General features: G+C 40.5%; 1 protein-coding gene across 5 annotated transcripts in view; it reads left to right on the top strand.

Moving 5' to 3' along the window:
* ROBO1 (roundabout guidance receptor 1) overlaps positions 1-12,871 on the top strand; it is a 684,128-nt gene that overhangs the window by 389,371 nt on the left and 281,886 nt on the right. The window contains exon 1 of one of the 5 annotated variants that reach the window (XM_063150064.1): positions 27-476. The exons of the other annotated variants lie outside the window; for them this stretch is intronic. Coding sequence (XP_063006134.1) covers positions 422-476 — 55 coding nt within the window. The 5' untranslated portion in view covers positions 27-421. Of the gene's footprint in view, positions 1-26; positions 477-12,871 lie in introns of those variants that run through there. 5 annotated transcript variants of the gene reach the window in all.

Genomic DNA, 12,871 nt, shown 5'->3' with positions numbered 1-12,871 from the left:
CCGCTCCTCGCCTTCACGGAGGGCGGCGGTGGCCGGTCCTGCCCGTCCCGGCTGCTCTCCGTTAGCGGCTGGTCCCGGAGTCTGGGGCCGGGGCAGCAACTTGTGCTCGGGAGGCGGCGGAGCTCCGCTGCGGGAACTCGGGGATCTTTTGTTGTCTCCTATCGCTTTGGATAGTCCTGGGAAGTGTCAAGGCGCTCTGAGGAAAGCCCGGGCCAGGAGAGGGGAGGCCGGCCAGAGTTGGCGAGCGGCTGGAACCCCACGGACCTGACAGCGCCGTGCCCGGAGGGGGCTCGCCCCGGACTCCGGCGGGATTAAAGAACCTCGCTTGCCTTAAGCTTCTGTGGAATTACAACTGGGGGCTCTTCCTTTTTTCCCCCCGCTCTTGTGGCATGAGACTGCTTGCAGGCGCCACCCGAGGACAATGATCGCGGAGTTTGCTCACTTTTACCTCTTTGGATTCATATGTGTCACCTCAGGTAACCACCTAACGCAGGCGGGTCACACACGCGGCCGCGGCCGTGGCAGCGCTCCCGCAGCCGCTCTCCTCCTTCCCCCCTTGCTCACCTCCTTTCCTCCCCTCGCTCCCCCAGTTTGGCCCCTCCGCTTCACCCGGCCCCCTCCTTTGCTCGGGAACGAAGCTCGGCTTCCACCCTGCGGGCGCCCGGCCCGCGTTTGCCCCGGGAGCTGCCCGAGGCCGTGGGGGCTGCCCGGGGCCGGGCGCGGGGGGATGCGCGGCGCCGGGTCCTGCCCTGGTCCCAGGGCTCCCACCGAGGGTCCACTGATGTAACCAGGGCTGGTGTTGAGCTCCGGGGGGCTGGGACCCTGTGTAGGTGGCTGCGGTGCCGCTCGGTGCGGCTGCCCGCGGGTACCGCGCACCGTGGGCCGGGCGGTCCGTGGCGCGTCCCCCCTTCGCAGCCCCGGGCCGCGTTAACCCCACGCAGCCGCCCCCGGGGGGACCACGGCGGTGAGGGAGGCAAGGGAGGGCTCCTGGGGATGTGTTTTGTGAATAAAGTTTACGCACGTGTGTGAAGTGAAGCGCCGGCGTGCTCAGGGGGAGTGGGGGAGATGGCCGAGGAGATAGGGGGGATTAGTGCTCATTAGGCACAGTTTGCGCGGGGCTTAGGCGTGTTGGGGCATCTTATCGTGCCTGTAGGTTTCACATCTGAAGGGCAGTGTGGAGGGCGGGCTGGGCTCCGTGCGCCCCTCTCGGAGCGGGTGCGGCTCTGCCGGGGCTTGGGGGGTTTCGGGTTTATCTCTGCACAAGGACCTTGTCTCCCTCCGGAGAACGGGTTCGTCTCCCCGCAGTGTTGCTTCTCGCTCTTAGGAACGCCTTTTGTCACAGGCTAAGTGAGCGCAGTGAATGCTTGTGCCATGGTGGAGGTTGGTTTGGGCACTAACTTCTCTATTGAATTGACTCCTGTAAGTTTGCAGAGGAACTCTTTGAGTCGTTAAAGTTATGGTAGCATGAGACATCTGGTCAGTGAATGAATGAATGAAGTTTTTGAAAGGCTTAAGTTCACTGCCTGAAGCTCTAAGTCTTAATTATGTCACTAACTGTAGTAACTTATGTCTGTTTCTAGATTATATCATAAATTTAACTACTGAAGTTTTGCTCTTAGGTGTTAGTTTGTTCCTTGTGGCTTTGGATATGGCGAACTTTGCATCCCTGAGTAGTTCTTGCCCTGCTCAATTTTGACCATGTCAGTCATGCTATCTTTAATTTGGTTTTTCTCTGTATTGCCTCCTTGGCAATACATGGAAAGAAACAAATGGAAGATGGAAGAAACAAATGGAATGTGGAAGAGCCTTTGCACCCTTTTGCTCTTTCTGAACCTTTCATGGCAATCATCCCCACCTATGAAGAAAAGTTGACTTCATGGATAGTGTACTCTGTAACTTGACCATGTATTGGGATGTTTTAATCTCCCAAGTTAAGAAACAATTTTATTTAATTTATCTTTTATTCCTCTCATCTTTTAATCATATAAATGCTCAATAAAGTTGCATGCAATGTTATTTTGTAAGTTTTTTTCTTCCTCCCAGGTTGGGGATGCTATCTCTAATAATGTTGATTCCAGCTGAGTTGGAGAGGAAAAAAAAAGGAAAAAAGCCATGATTTTTTATGAAGGCTTTTAATTTTGTCATGTAAGCAAACTCAGTAACAAAGCTAAGAGACAAGCACCAGATAATAACGCTGTTTCAGCTCCTTCACCAGGAGGAATTTCTTTTTCCCCTCAAGTAGAGTGTGGTCAAATACTCAGTGTTGTGTCTGGAACAATGGAGATGCCAGAAACCTTTGGCAGGATGAAGTTTGAGGGCAGATGGCTGCAGTGCAGAAGGAAGGACAGGAGTCATCTACAGCAGTTTCCACACTGAAATCCTTTGAGTTCTGCTGACAGCTGATCTTGCAAGTTGATTGATCCTTTCCTCCCTCTTGCACTGAAGGGTCTCCCTTCCCTCACTTACACCCACTGCTGAATCAATGGTTTGTGTGGCCACACTCTAAATGGGATGTTAGGAACTTCTGCTGAGAGGTGGGAAATGACTGGGGGATGGGAAAGAGGAAAAAAAATTATAACAGAGAAAGTAAGTGGGTTAATGTTTGTTAAAACTGTAATTGGTAAACCACTTAAAATTTAAAACCCCTAATTTTTACCTTGGTGTTGTCTCTGTGGGATCCTGTGAAGTACCTTCTTTCATGTCAGCCTGTAGTTAATAAATGTTGAATACATTTAAATTTGAATAGTGTTGAAAATTGGAATATAGCAGCTTTCCTCCCTTATTCTCCCAGTGTAATTTCAATGCTTCTTTGCATACAGAATAAGAATTGCTTTAAGGGATAGTTCTCTGGTATCCTTGTTTTCTTGAGTATTCACCTACTTTCTGCCCTTTCTCCTTCATTCTGAGGCACACTTTGCTTCAGATTCCATGGATTTTTCATCTCTCTGCTCCCCAGGAAGCAGCAGCATCAAATGAGTATGTTTGGGAAAGAAAAGCTTTCCCTTATCTGAAGGGCAACATGCAGAACATTTTTGCTGGGAATGAGTGTCAAGGTTCTGCTTTCCCACATGGGTGTTCACTGCTCTAGCAATTCTCAAGGCTAAATTTGTTACTCTGTGATTTTTCTGTTTCCCTCCGTGGAAATCTTTTATATTTTGACGAGTTGTTTCATTTCATTGCTGATTCCCATCTGCTCAACACCCACCCTTTCCCCCTTTCCTGTCCATGTTATCCCTTACTAATTACTGCCCTTGAAATGGGATTGGTGCCTTTGCTCCAGAGGTTTTTCTGTGCTGTGTGGAACAGGCAGCACTGACACAGCAAGGCAGGAGTGTTTTTCAGTGATAGTTCTAGCCAGTGGAGGGCAAAATTGTCTCTTGTATTCATTCCTTCATGGGAGAGTTATCTTCTGATGGTTAATAGTTTAAGGGTGCCCATGGAGTGTCCCCAAAGTCCTTTCCAGCTGGCTAAGCTACCTAGTGGAGTAAATAAATCAGCCACTTCCTTGATACATTTTGTTTGTTTGTTTGTTTCAGAAGTTTGAACTTAAAAGCTCCCTCATGGAGTGCTAGAGCATTTCTGGAAATGGTTGTACTCTTTTATGTATTCTCTGTCTAATAGTAATAAATTAGGAGAGATTTTTAAAAAAATACACAGTAATTCAAAGGATTATGGAAGTATTAAATGCCTAATCTGTAAAAGCAAATAAGTCACCCAAGAAAACTTTAAAAATCGCATTTTTTCATCTATCCCTAATGCATTGTGTGCTGTTCTAAGTAATTTTACTGGAATAATATTTAAGAAAGATAGAGCCAGCAGCTTAGAGCTGAAGAAGCTGCCCCACTTGTGTTGTGTTTGAAGAGTTAAAGTTGGCAAAGAAATAACCACATGCTATAAAATTGACAATTCCTTACTTGTGCTGAAATATTCTCCAAGTATCCATGTATTTGATACAAAGCCAGTTCTCCTTATGAGTACTGATAGTATCTGTGGAGAGTAGAAATCTTTTTTTCTTTTCAGTTTGTATAAGTGTGAATTTTTTTTTTTTTCAGCTAGAAAGAGACACTTTTTATTTTCCCTATTGCCTGTCAATTATCTCAGTTTAAACCAGAGCAATACTGAAGCTGATTTTTGCTCACTGCAGTCAGTGTTGATTGTCAGATGTTTTTTTGTTGAAGTTGAAGAGTAACTTCGTTAGCAGGGATCATCTGTAATGTTCAGGATACTGAATTTTAGGGGAATCATGTGTACTGTCCATAAGATTGTATTGGGAAACATGAATTTATGTGAAGAATACTTCTGAGGGTACATGGAAAAGATTTTGATTGCATTTACAAAAGTAGAAGGGCCATTAAAAATATTATCAGAAACTACTGACACTTAGGTAGCAGTGTTATCATGTTAGTACTAGACATCAAATGCTTTTGCCAAACAATGCTTGAACATAAATTGCTTTGGAAATGATGGCCAAAGACCAATTTAGTTTTCATTTGAAGGTGGAAAGAAAAAACCTTTAGAAATTAAAGACAGGGAAATCTATGGTTGCACCTAAAATATCTGGGAACCCGTTCCCTCATTTTCAAATAACATTGCTTTTGGTTGGCATATAATTTTCCTAAATAACTGGAAGAGTTTTATTTCACAATCCTAAGCAGCTGTAATATTATGTCTCATTATGGGATAGCTTTCCCTAATGAATATAATGATGATTTGCTGTGTCTAGCAAGTCTGGTCACTTGCTGCAGTTGTCAGTGTAGAATTTCTGTTGCTGTTAAATGTGCTGTGTGCATAGCGGTCACTTGGCTTGGTGTCCTGTCCTGGTATTTGCCTTCAAAAATTTGCCTCTCATAGGGAAGATTGCCATTGTCAACGTTTAAGTTTTTGTTGTGGGTTTTGTGTATTTGGATAGTTTGGAATGAGTCATTTTGTTGTTGATAGTTGTTAGCGTTTTGAGGTTATTTTGTGACCTTGCTCTTTCCAAGCAAACAAAATGGCATTTAAGGATTTCATATGTTGAGATCCTGACACATTTTATTTGTGTGCTCTGTTATATAATCTCATTTGGTGGTGATAACCTTCCTTAGCTTTTCACCTGAGTGCCTCTTCATAAAATTGTAAGGTAAATAATGAGGTAACTGAAGTAGCAACCAAGGTGTATTTTAAGTCCAATAAATTGTGTAAACAGAGGAACTAAGAGTATCTTTCTGTTCATGATGAGCAGGTTGACCAGAAGGTGAGAGTAGAGCAATAAAAAATATTCTTAAGTATCTTGAAAGCTAGAGGTGCTTGTAAGGGGAGATAATTTACTAGTTTATATTTTCTTTAGGAGAAAGAGGTGCATATCTTCTATACATGTATATTTCAGTCATACAGTGCTGTCTCTTGGGTAACTGTGTCAGCCTTAGCATCAGCACTAAATTGTTGTGGGCAGAAGGACATTTTATGTGAAGAAAAAAAATATTTTATGAGCACAAATATTTTGTAATGCTGACATAGATGCAACCAGCTGTGTTGGACTCTCACAGCTGAGACTTGGTAGTAATGAAAATCTCAACAGAGAAAATGTGTAACACCTGGGAAGCTAATGATGACTTCAGTTTTCAGTCAGGTGTGCAGAGTTATGTTTTCTGTTGTTGGTCTCGAGTTCTCATTTTTAAGGAGCTAAATCTTTTGGTATCCTGATTATTAACAAAAGCCATTACTGTGAGTTACCTTACCCTGAAGGTGATGGTAAATATTTATTGAAATCAGAATTTCAATATATGAATTTAATTATGGATGTCAGAATTTCTTTGTTGGTTCACTGTTCTTTAGGAAAAAATGGTGGATTTACCCAGATCTATCCACAAAAATGATAAAATATGACTCTGGAACATCATGAAGGTAGGCTTTTCAAACCAGGAATGTATATGATATAATTGGTGTTATGACAGCAGCACACAGGGAGAAATGTTTGTTTATGTGGGATTGTCCATTTCAGGTGTAAATAGTATGGGAAATGTCCTACACTTAAGTAAAACAATGAATAGGGACTCGGGGAAAATATATTCTATTTCCTTTCCTGTCTTTTGAAAACAAAGTGAGGAAACTAATTTTTTTTTTTTTATGAGAAAGGCGTATATGAACAACCAATGAAGTCAAATACTGAGAACTATTCTCAGACCTGTAGTTATTTTCCATGCCTCTCTTGTTCTGAAGCTTAGGAAAATTTCTGAGACTCATGTGTGTCTGTGTATGACTGATTAAAACAGAATTGATGAATTGACAGTAATGAGATTTGTGAGTGGCGTCAGGTCAGTGTTTTTAATTAGAGCCTGCTCGCCATCTGAGCAGGGCAGCCAAGGGGAAGGTGCAGAGCGCTCTGCTCACACCCACGAGCAGCCAAGTCATTTCACCTCTGCTGAGGACAGAATGCTTTATGGAATGGCATAACCTTAAGGTGGCCTTACCAAAAGGAGGCAAGCCATGCTGAGAAGGGGAATAGAAAACATTTTGCCTTGTGTTTTAGTGGTGAGTAATGTTAATTGTGTTTTCCGGGAGCAGAAGCTTGGAAGATTAGAAAGGAGGATCTACTGTTAATAGGCAGAAAATGTACTTGTGGATTTAAATAAAAAATCTGTTTGTTTTACGACAAACAGATAAAGCAATTTTGTGTCTTAGTGGAAGCTGCATTTCAGGTCCTCAAGTTTACTCATAGTTTCATTCAGCACCAGTACCCAAAGACCTACACAGAACTTGAGCACTTTTCCCTCTAGGTTTTGGTGAATAGATGTGCTGTTGGAGGAGTGGAGGTCCTCATGGTGCAACTTGGGCATGCCCTTTGCCTTCAGATGGAAATGTTCAGTACATGGGTTTTGGTAAAAGCAGTAGCCTAATGTCATCTCTACCTCATTTTTACACATTTTTCTCTTAAGGGATTTTTTATTCATATATAAACTCTATATGGCTGGTGCATAAAACCATTTTTAAATAAAGGCATTTTAGGTATTTATCTTCTCATTCAGAAGGCTGACATGTACAGACTGCTTGTATTAGCATCTGTACTTTCACATCATAGTAAATCTGTAGCTGAAGATTTCTTCCTTAGCATTCAAAGACATTCCATAAAAATTACTGGATTTCACATCTAAACAACAGGAGAGGACCTCTAGGGGTTTGCTCACTGGTGGTAGAGGTAAATTCCACAAGGTACTGCTATTTAAGTATTTTTTTCTGTCTTTACTCCTCTAGAGAGGCATAGGGCTTTTTGTACTATGTTAAATGTTTCTATTTATTTACATGTAAGTAAATAACTGGAAATTAAATAATTAGAGCATTTAATTTTAGTACAACTTCCTATAAATTCAGCTTACACCAAAATGGGTAGTTGAATGCGTTATTATTGTTATTATTGAAGTGGTAAGAATATTCTTAATAGAAAACAAGCATATTTTCTGGACTGCTGCCATCTTAAAATACATACTCTTTCTTTGAAGAAATGAATAGTCAGATATGCAAAATTATTCAAGCTGCCCTTTTCTGTTGGGAAGTATTTGCTCAATATGGTATTGCATTACCTTAAGTCTAATACTAATATTGTGAATGATTAAAATAATATGAACACCCCTGACTGTAGATTAAAGGTCTGTAAATCTGACAAGCCCGTGCTGAGCTCTGGATTTAAAATCTTAAACTTGATATTTTATTTTCTTCATCTTGCATGGTGAATTAGGAGTGGAATAAGCTCAGTTTTGGGACTGCCTGTGTAACCTGTGTGCAGGCTGGGGTCACCCATGGCAGCCATCTGAGAGAGCTCTGTAGTCTGTGTGCTCTTCATGTTCAGTTCTGTACTCTTTGTCTTCTGCTCCCTTGGCTGTCTTGTACATAAATCAGAATTGTGATTTCTTTAGAACTGTTAAACTGTTTCATGCTAGCATTGCATTAAAACTTGCTTGGCTGGCATTTTTGTGCCTTCTGAAATTAGCATGTCCTCAGGCAAGGTATTTATTTTAGATTGTTGGTTAGTTATATTGCCTCTTATCTAATTGCTCAAATGCCTTCATGTGGAAGATTAGACTCATAGAGCAGTTCATGGTTATAAATTCAAGTATAGAAAACTTTAGTTTTACTATTTGCTTCTACAGTAGCATGACAGACATTAACAGGTTTTCTCTTAGAAATTAGGTCTTAATACATGGCCAAGGATTTAGTGTAGGCCTAGAGATGTGCATTGGCTCCACTTCATTCTGGAAACAGGTGAAAGGAGAATTAAATGGTGTTTGATGGAGGACATGCTTGAAAGAGTGGCTGGATTTTTTACAGACACTAGACCTCAGATATTTGGAATCCAGTGCCTTGTGATATGTTGAAGTTGGGACCCTGCAATCTAAATTTGGAGCCACTTAAAATCAGTAGTGCCTGTTGAAAATCGTGATTGTAGTGTTTAAATGGAATTGCCTAAAGTGTTTGACTTTATCTTCAGTTGCAAATGTTTGTGGATCATTGTGGGTTCTTAGCCAGTCTGAAAACTGAGATTGTAGTGAACATTGACTTAAGAGCCAATTTACTGAAACAAGCTGTATAACTTTAAATTTGCATGGGCCTCCCTAGCTATGTGAAGGGTGAGAAGCCAGTCAAAAATGTATTTGAGTATGTGTTCTTTTAGGAACTTCTCAGCTTGCCACTTTTGTAGTGCACTTTGCTCACACTGGTCAAAAGCAGACTTTTCAACCCAGGCATCTCCTGTTGGCCAAATAGGCCAAATCATACAAGCCCAAGATGAGGACAGCAGCCCCCAAATCCACAGGTGGATCTCTGTTTGTGTTGAAGGTGTAATACAAGGTCCTAAAATACCATTTTTTGATCAAGAGCTCAGCAATGTCACCAGGCTTTTTCTTTTATCAAAACCTCTTGGCACCTGGTATGAAACTTGGCACCTGCTGTAGCTTTGTGCTAGGAGATCTCTTGGATGCCAGGCAGGTTCAGAACTGGGATTTCAGTGCTGAAATGCTTCTCCCCTCACCTCCCACTCACAAAACAATTCTGTCAATGCAGCTTTCTGGTTTTGGAATATGTCTAAGGCCCTAGGTACCGCAGCTGACAGATACTTCATAATCAAAGTGTTTAATGGTAGGAGGTGATAAAGGGAGAAAAAAAAATAAAAGTATTGTGAGGAAACAAGGTAAGTAGGGATAGTAACAAACTCTTGCTTTTTTCTTCCCAGAGCAGGAGTTTGCACAGGAGAGGTTGGAGTTTGGGGCTATGGTGTGTTAGCAGCAGAATGCAGGAGAGAGGATGTTTGTAATGAACAGGTTGAGCACAAAGGTCTGATATAACTGTGGAATGAAACTTGTGCTGTGCTGGTCATAAAAATGATTGGCAGGAGGCCCCATGCACAGAGTAAAATCCTGTCTTCACCACTGTGGAAAATTATGGTTTCAGCTGTGAAAGGAGGTGAAGCTTGGAAGGAATTAGCATATCTCTAGCACCGAGTGGCATCTGGAACTGAATGGCTGGGTTAAATCATTCAGTGGTGATTAATGAGGCTCATTGCTCAGGTTGTGCAGCCTTTAAAAATTAAAAGGAGAAATTTAAAAGTAGATGCAAAGCAGAAAGAAGGAACCAATGCTTTATTTACCTCTTTAATACAGAGGGCAGAATGAAGTCTTCCCTACCTTTTGTGATACAAGGAGAGATCTGTTAAGTGCTGTTGTTAAGCTTAGAAACTAAAAGATGAACTTCTGAGTAATTGTTTTGAGGAGCATTTTGTGACTTTTCAAATATGCATGTAGCAATGCAGACCTTGAAATGGGAAGGAGTGGTGCAAGATGGGGTTTTGCTGCTGCTGAGTACTTTGCTTTCTAGAAAACTTCAGAAAATAGTGATTTCTGTTTTCTCTCCCACTCATGAATGTTAATCTGTGTTACCTGTAGGGAAAGCAAATATTGAAACACACAAAGTGAAACAGGCTTAGAGGCATAGCATGCACTTTAACTTTCCTTGAGCGTGGTTCTGGCAGCTGCTGAGCTGAATGGTGATGTAGCTTGGTGTCATATCAGGAATAAATGTTCAAAATGTTCAAAGGCTGTTCCTCTCTTAAAGGATTACAGTACTGATAGGAACACACTTCTGTTTGCTTTCAAGTTTTTAGTGGAGCAAGTACAGAAACCAGTGAAGTGTGTGTTTGAGTGTTAGATTTTTTCCTTTGGAATTGTGAAAAAAAAAAACAAACCCAAACCCAAATAGTGGCATCATTAATGGAGCTATTGCTTGAAACAACTGACCTTTCCACAGCAAGTTAATATAGGTAGAAAATAAAAGGGAGCAACAGTAAGGTATTGTCCCTTTGGAGCTGAAACAGGATTCCACTTTAATTTCTGTCCACTAGGGAACAAAGTTCCCTGAAATGCGCTGCTGAAAAAATCTCTGCTCAAAACAGTTTTGGATTCTGGATTGCTGCTTTTTAATTCTTTACTGGCTTTCTGGTTTTTATTTGGGGAGAGGATGGTGGTGTATTCAGCAGAAAATAAGGAAGAAATAATATATAGGCTTTTTTTAAGCAAAAGGTTTGCATCTTTTTCATTCATACTTTAATATGGTTCACATGACCATAATGTGCAAAGAGACATTTTAATCCTCATTCTCTCTCCAGTGCTTCATATTAGATGGGGATTTTTTTGTTTTCCCCCTGCATTTGCTGGGACAGCCAAGGTAGGGCAGTTGACCTGGTGCTTTAATGTTGTGACCAGGAGGAGTGAATGTTATTTTCACAGGCAACTTTTGTGGTGGTTTTGTTTGTTTGCTTGAGTTTTTTGTTTGTTTGGGGTTTTTTTCTGGTTTTGTTTGTTTTCTGGAGGGTTTTCTTGGGGTTTGTTTGTTTTTTTCCAATTCTCTTACTATAAGGTTTATCGATAGAGTATGGGTGTTTGTTTGATTTTTGAGTAATAACTAGGATTTTTTTTTTGCAGCAACATGACTGTTTAGATGTCTAAAAGTCAATTATTACTCCAAAAAGATTGGATTAAAGTCTGCATTGAGATTATTGTGTCTTCAGAATTGATAGTTACGTCTTTGACAGAAATTTACATTTTATTTTACATCATTTCCCAGAAAGACATTTAAAGTTTGTTTTTCTGTTACCTTATTACAGGAGGGAAGGCAGCAACCTCTAGCTAGAAATTCACAGTGACCTACAGTCTAGTAATAATTAGAATTAAACAGAGTTAGTAATTTCACTTGGCCATTTCGTCAGAATTCCTGCAGGCATGCAGCTGATAATTTTGAATCTCATAAAATGAAATTTTATTTTACTCACCTTACTAAGGTCAAGTAAAAAGCCACATCAAGTTAATGAGTCCCTTTCTTTGCAGTGAACTGAACGTGGCGTTTGTTTTTGTTCTGGCAGTCGTGAAATCACAGGGTGTTGGCGACAGGTCCATTATTGGCTCTGTGCAGGGTTGCTGAGGGCTCTTACTCCACCCAGTGCATTATGTGTGCAGACTTTATCGTACTCGTTAAAACTTGTTTCAAATTCAGGAGTCTTTTTTTTTTTTTTTTTTTTTTTTTTTTTTTAAAGCAGTAATAAAAGGAAAAGAAAAATAGCTCCCTCTCATTTATTAGTGTAAATGAAAGAGTAGCAGCAGCTACTTTTGTGACCTGAGGAAATAAAACAAAATTCGGATGAGTTCTCAGCCCCTAAAGTCAAAGGAGGTTTGACTGTTGATGTCAGTTTTAATCTTGCTTTGCAGAAGCTCAGGTTGTGTGTTACTTACTCTACATGGTGTTACATAGAAACCTTAACAGTGGAAAAAAGGACATGATGACAAATTGTTCTGAACTTAAAAAATGAGACTCATTTATTGGCCTTTAAAATTCTGTGATTTAGGTTTCCTTTTTTCATTCATTGTAACATTGGCTACCACACATAAAAGACACCAACAACCCAAGAAATTCAGTCTTTCCTCTGCTCTCAGAACAGCTAACCTGGTTTTGTTTCAGCTTCTCATTTTTGTCTTTGATTTTTAAATATTTTTTTTTATATTTTTGTGTCTGATAGGTTTTTCTAAACATTTTTGGTTTGGAGTTTTCCTGTGCTGTACAAGATACTCTTTTTTCTGTTTTCTTTCTTTGTTTTTTTTTGGTTGCATTTAAGGAAGTATAATACATGAATCCAAGAGTTTGTTTTCTGTAGTTGTGGGTTTTCAGACAGCAAAAATGCTCAACTGTCAGTTTTGAAAACTAGTACAATCTGATTCCTTCTAGCCAGTATTTGAAAGGAGCCATAATATATTCTTACTTAGGTGGCAGTAAGCTCATCATGTTTTAGAACATGTTCTTTTCAAACCTCTACAAATTTTTTTCCTCCATTTCCCTATGAAGTTTTAAATTACACAAAAAATGAAACCAGACCTTTCCCTGTGACTTGTCCTTTTTCCTAGAAGTACCAGGTGTCTGATCAATAGCATGTGCTGGGAAGCAAGAATTTCATCTGAGCAGACTGGAAATGCTCTTATTTACTGCTTCCATGAGCTAGAATTTGTATGTTTCTTTTTGTTTTGCTTTTCACCTGGTCACTGCTAGGTAGAGTTTTGTTATTTCACTACTGATTTAAGACACAGATATGTACATAGTTTTCTTCAGGCTTTTAAAGGCTCAAGTGGTAGATCATTATTCTACGCATCAAAAGTGAAGGGTGATTAACTCTGTCTGGGTGCATGCAGTGTAATTTTAGAGGCTACAAATGTTGTTACAAATCAGGTTAAGGTTTAAAGGTGAAAGTTTGGCTGAATGACTTTTACAGCTTTAAGTTAATGTATGCAAACAAAGAAACTCTTGTTTTCTACCCATTTGTGTCTAATGAGCAAGTAGCTTGTGGTACAGAAAAGAAAATGGG

The sequence above is a fragment of the Melospiza melodia genome, chromosome 2 (assembly GCF_035770615.1).
Source record: "Melospiza melodia melodia isolate bMelMel2 chromosome 2, bMelMel2.pri, whole genome shotgun sequence".
Lineage (NCBI taxonomy): Eukaryota > Metazoa > Chordata > Aves > Passeriformes > Passerellidae > Melospiza > Melospiza melodia.
This window is presented reverse-complemented; position numbering and strand designations above follow the sequence as displayed.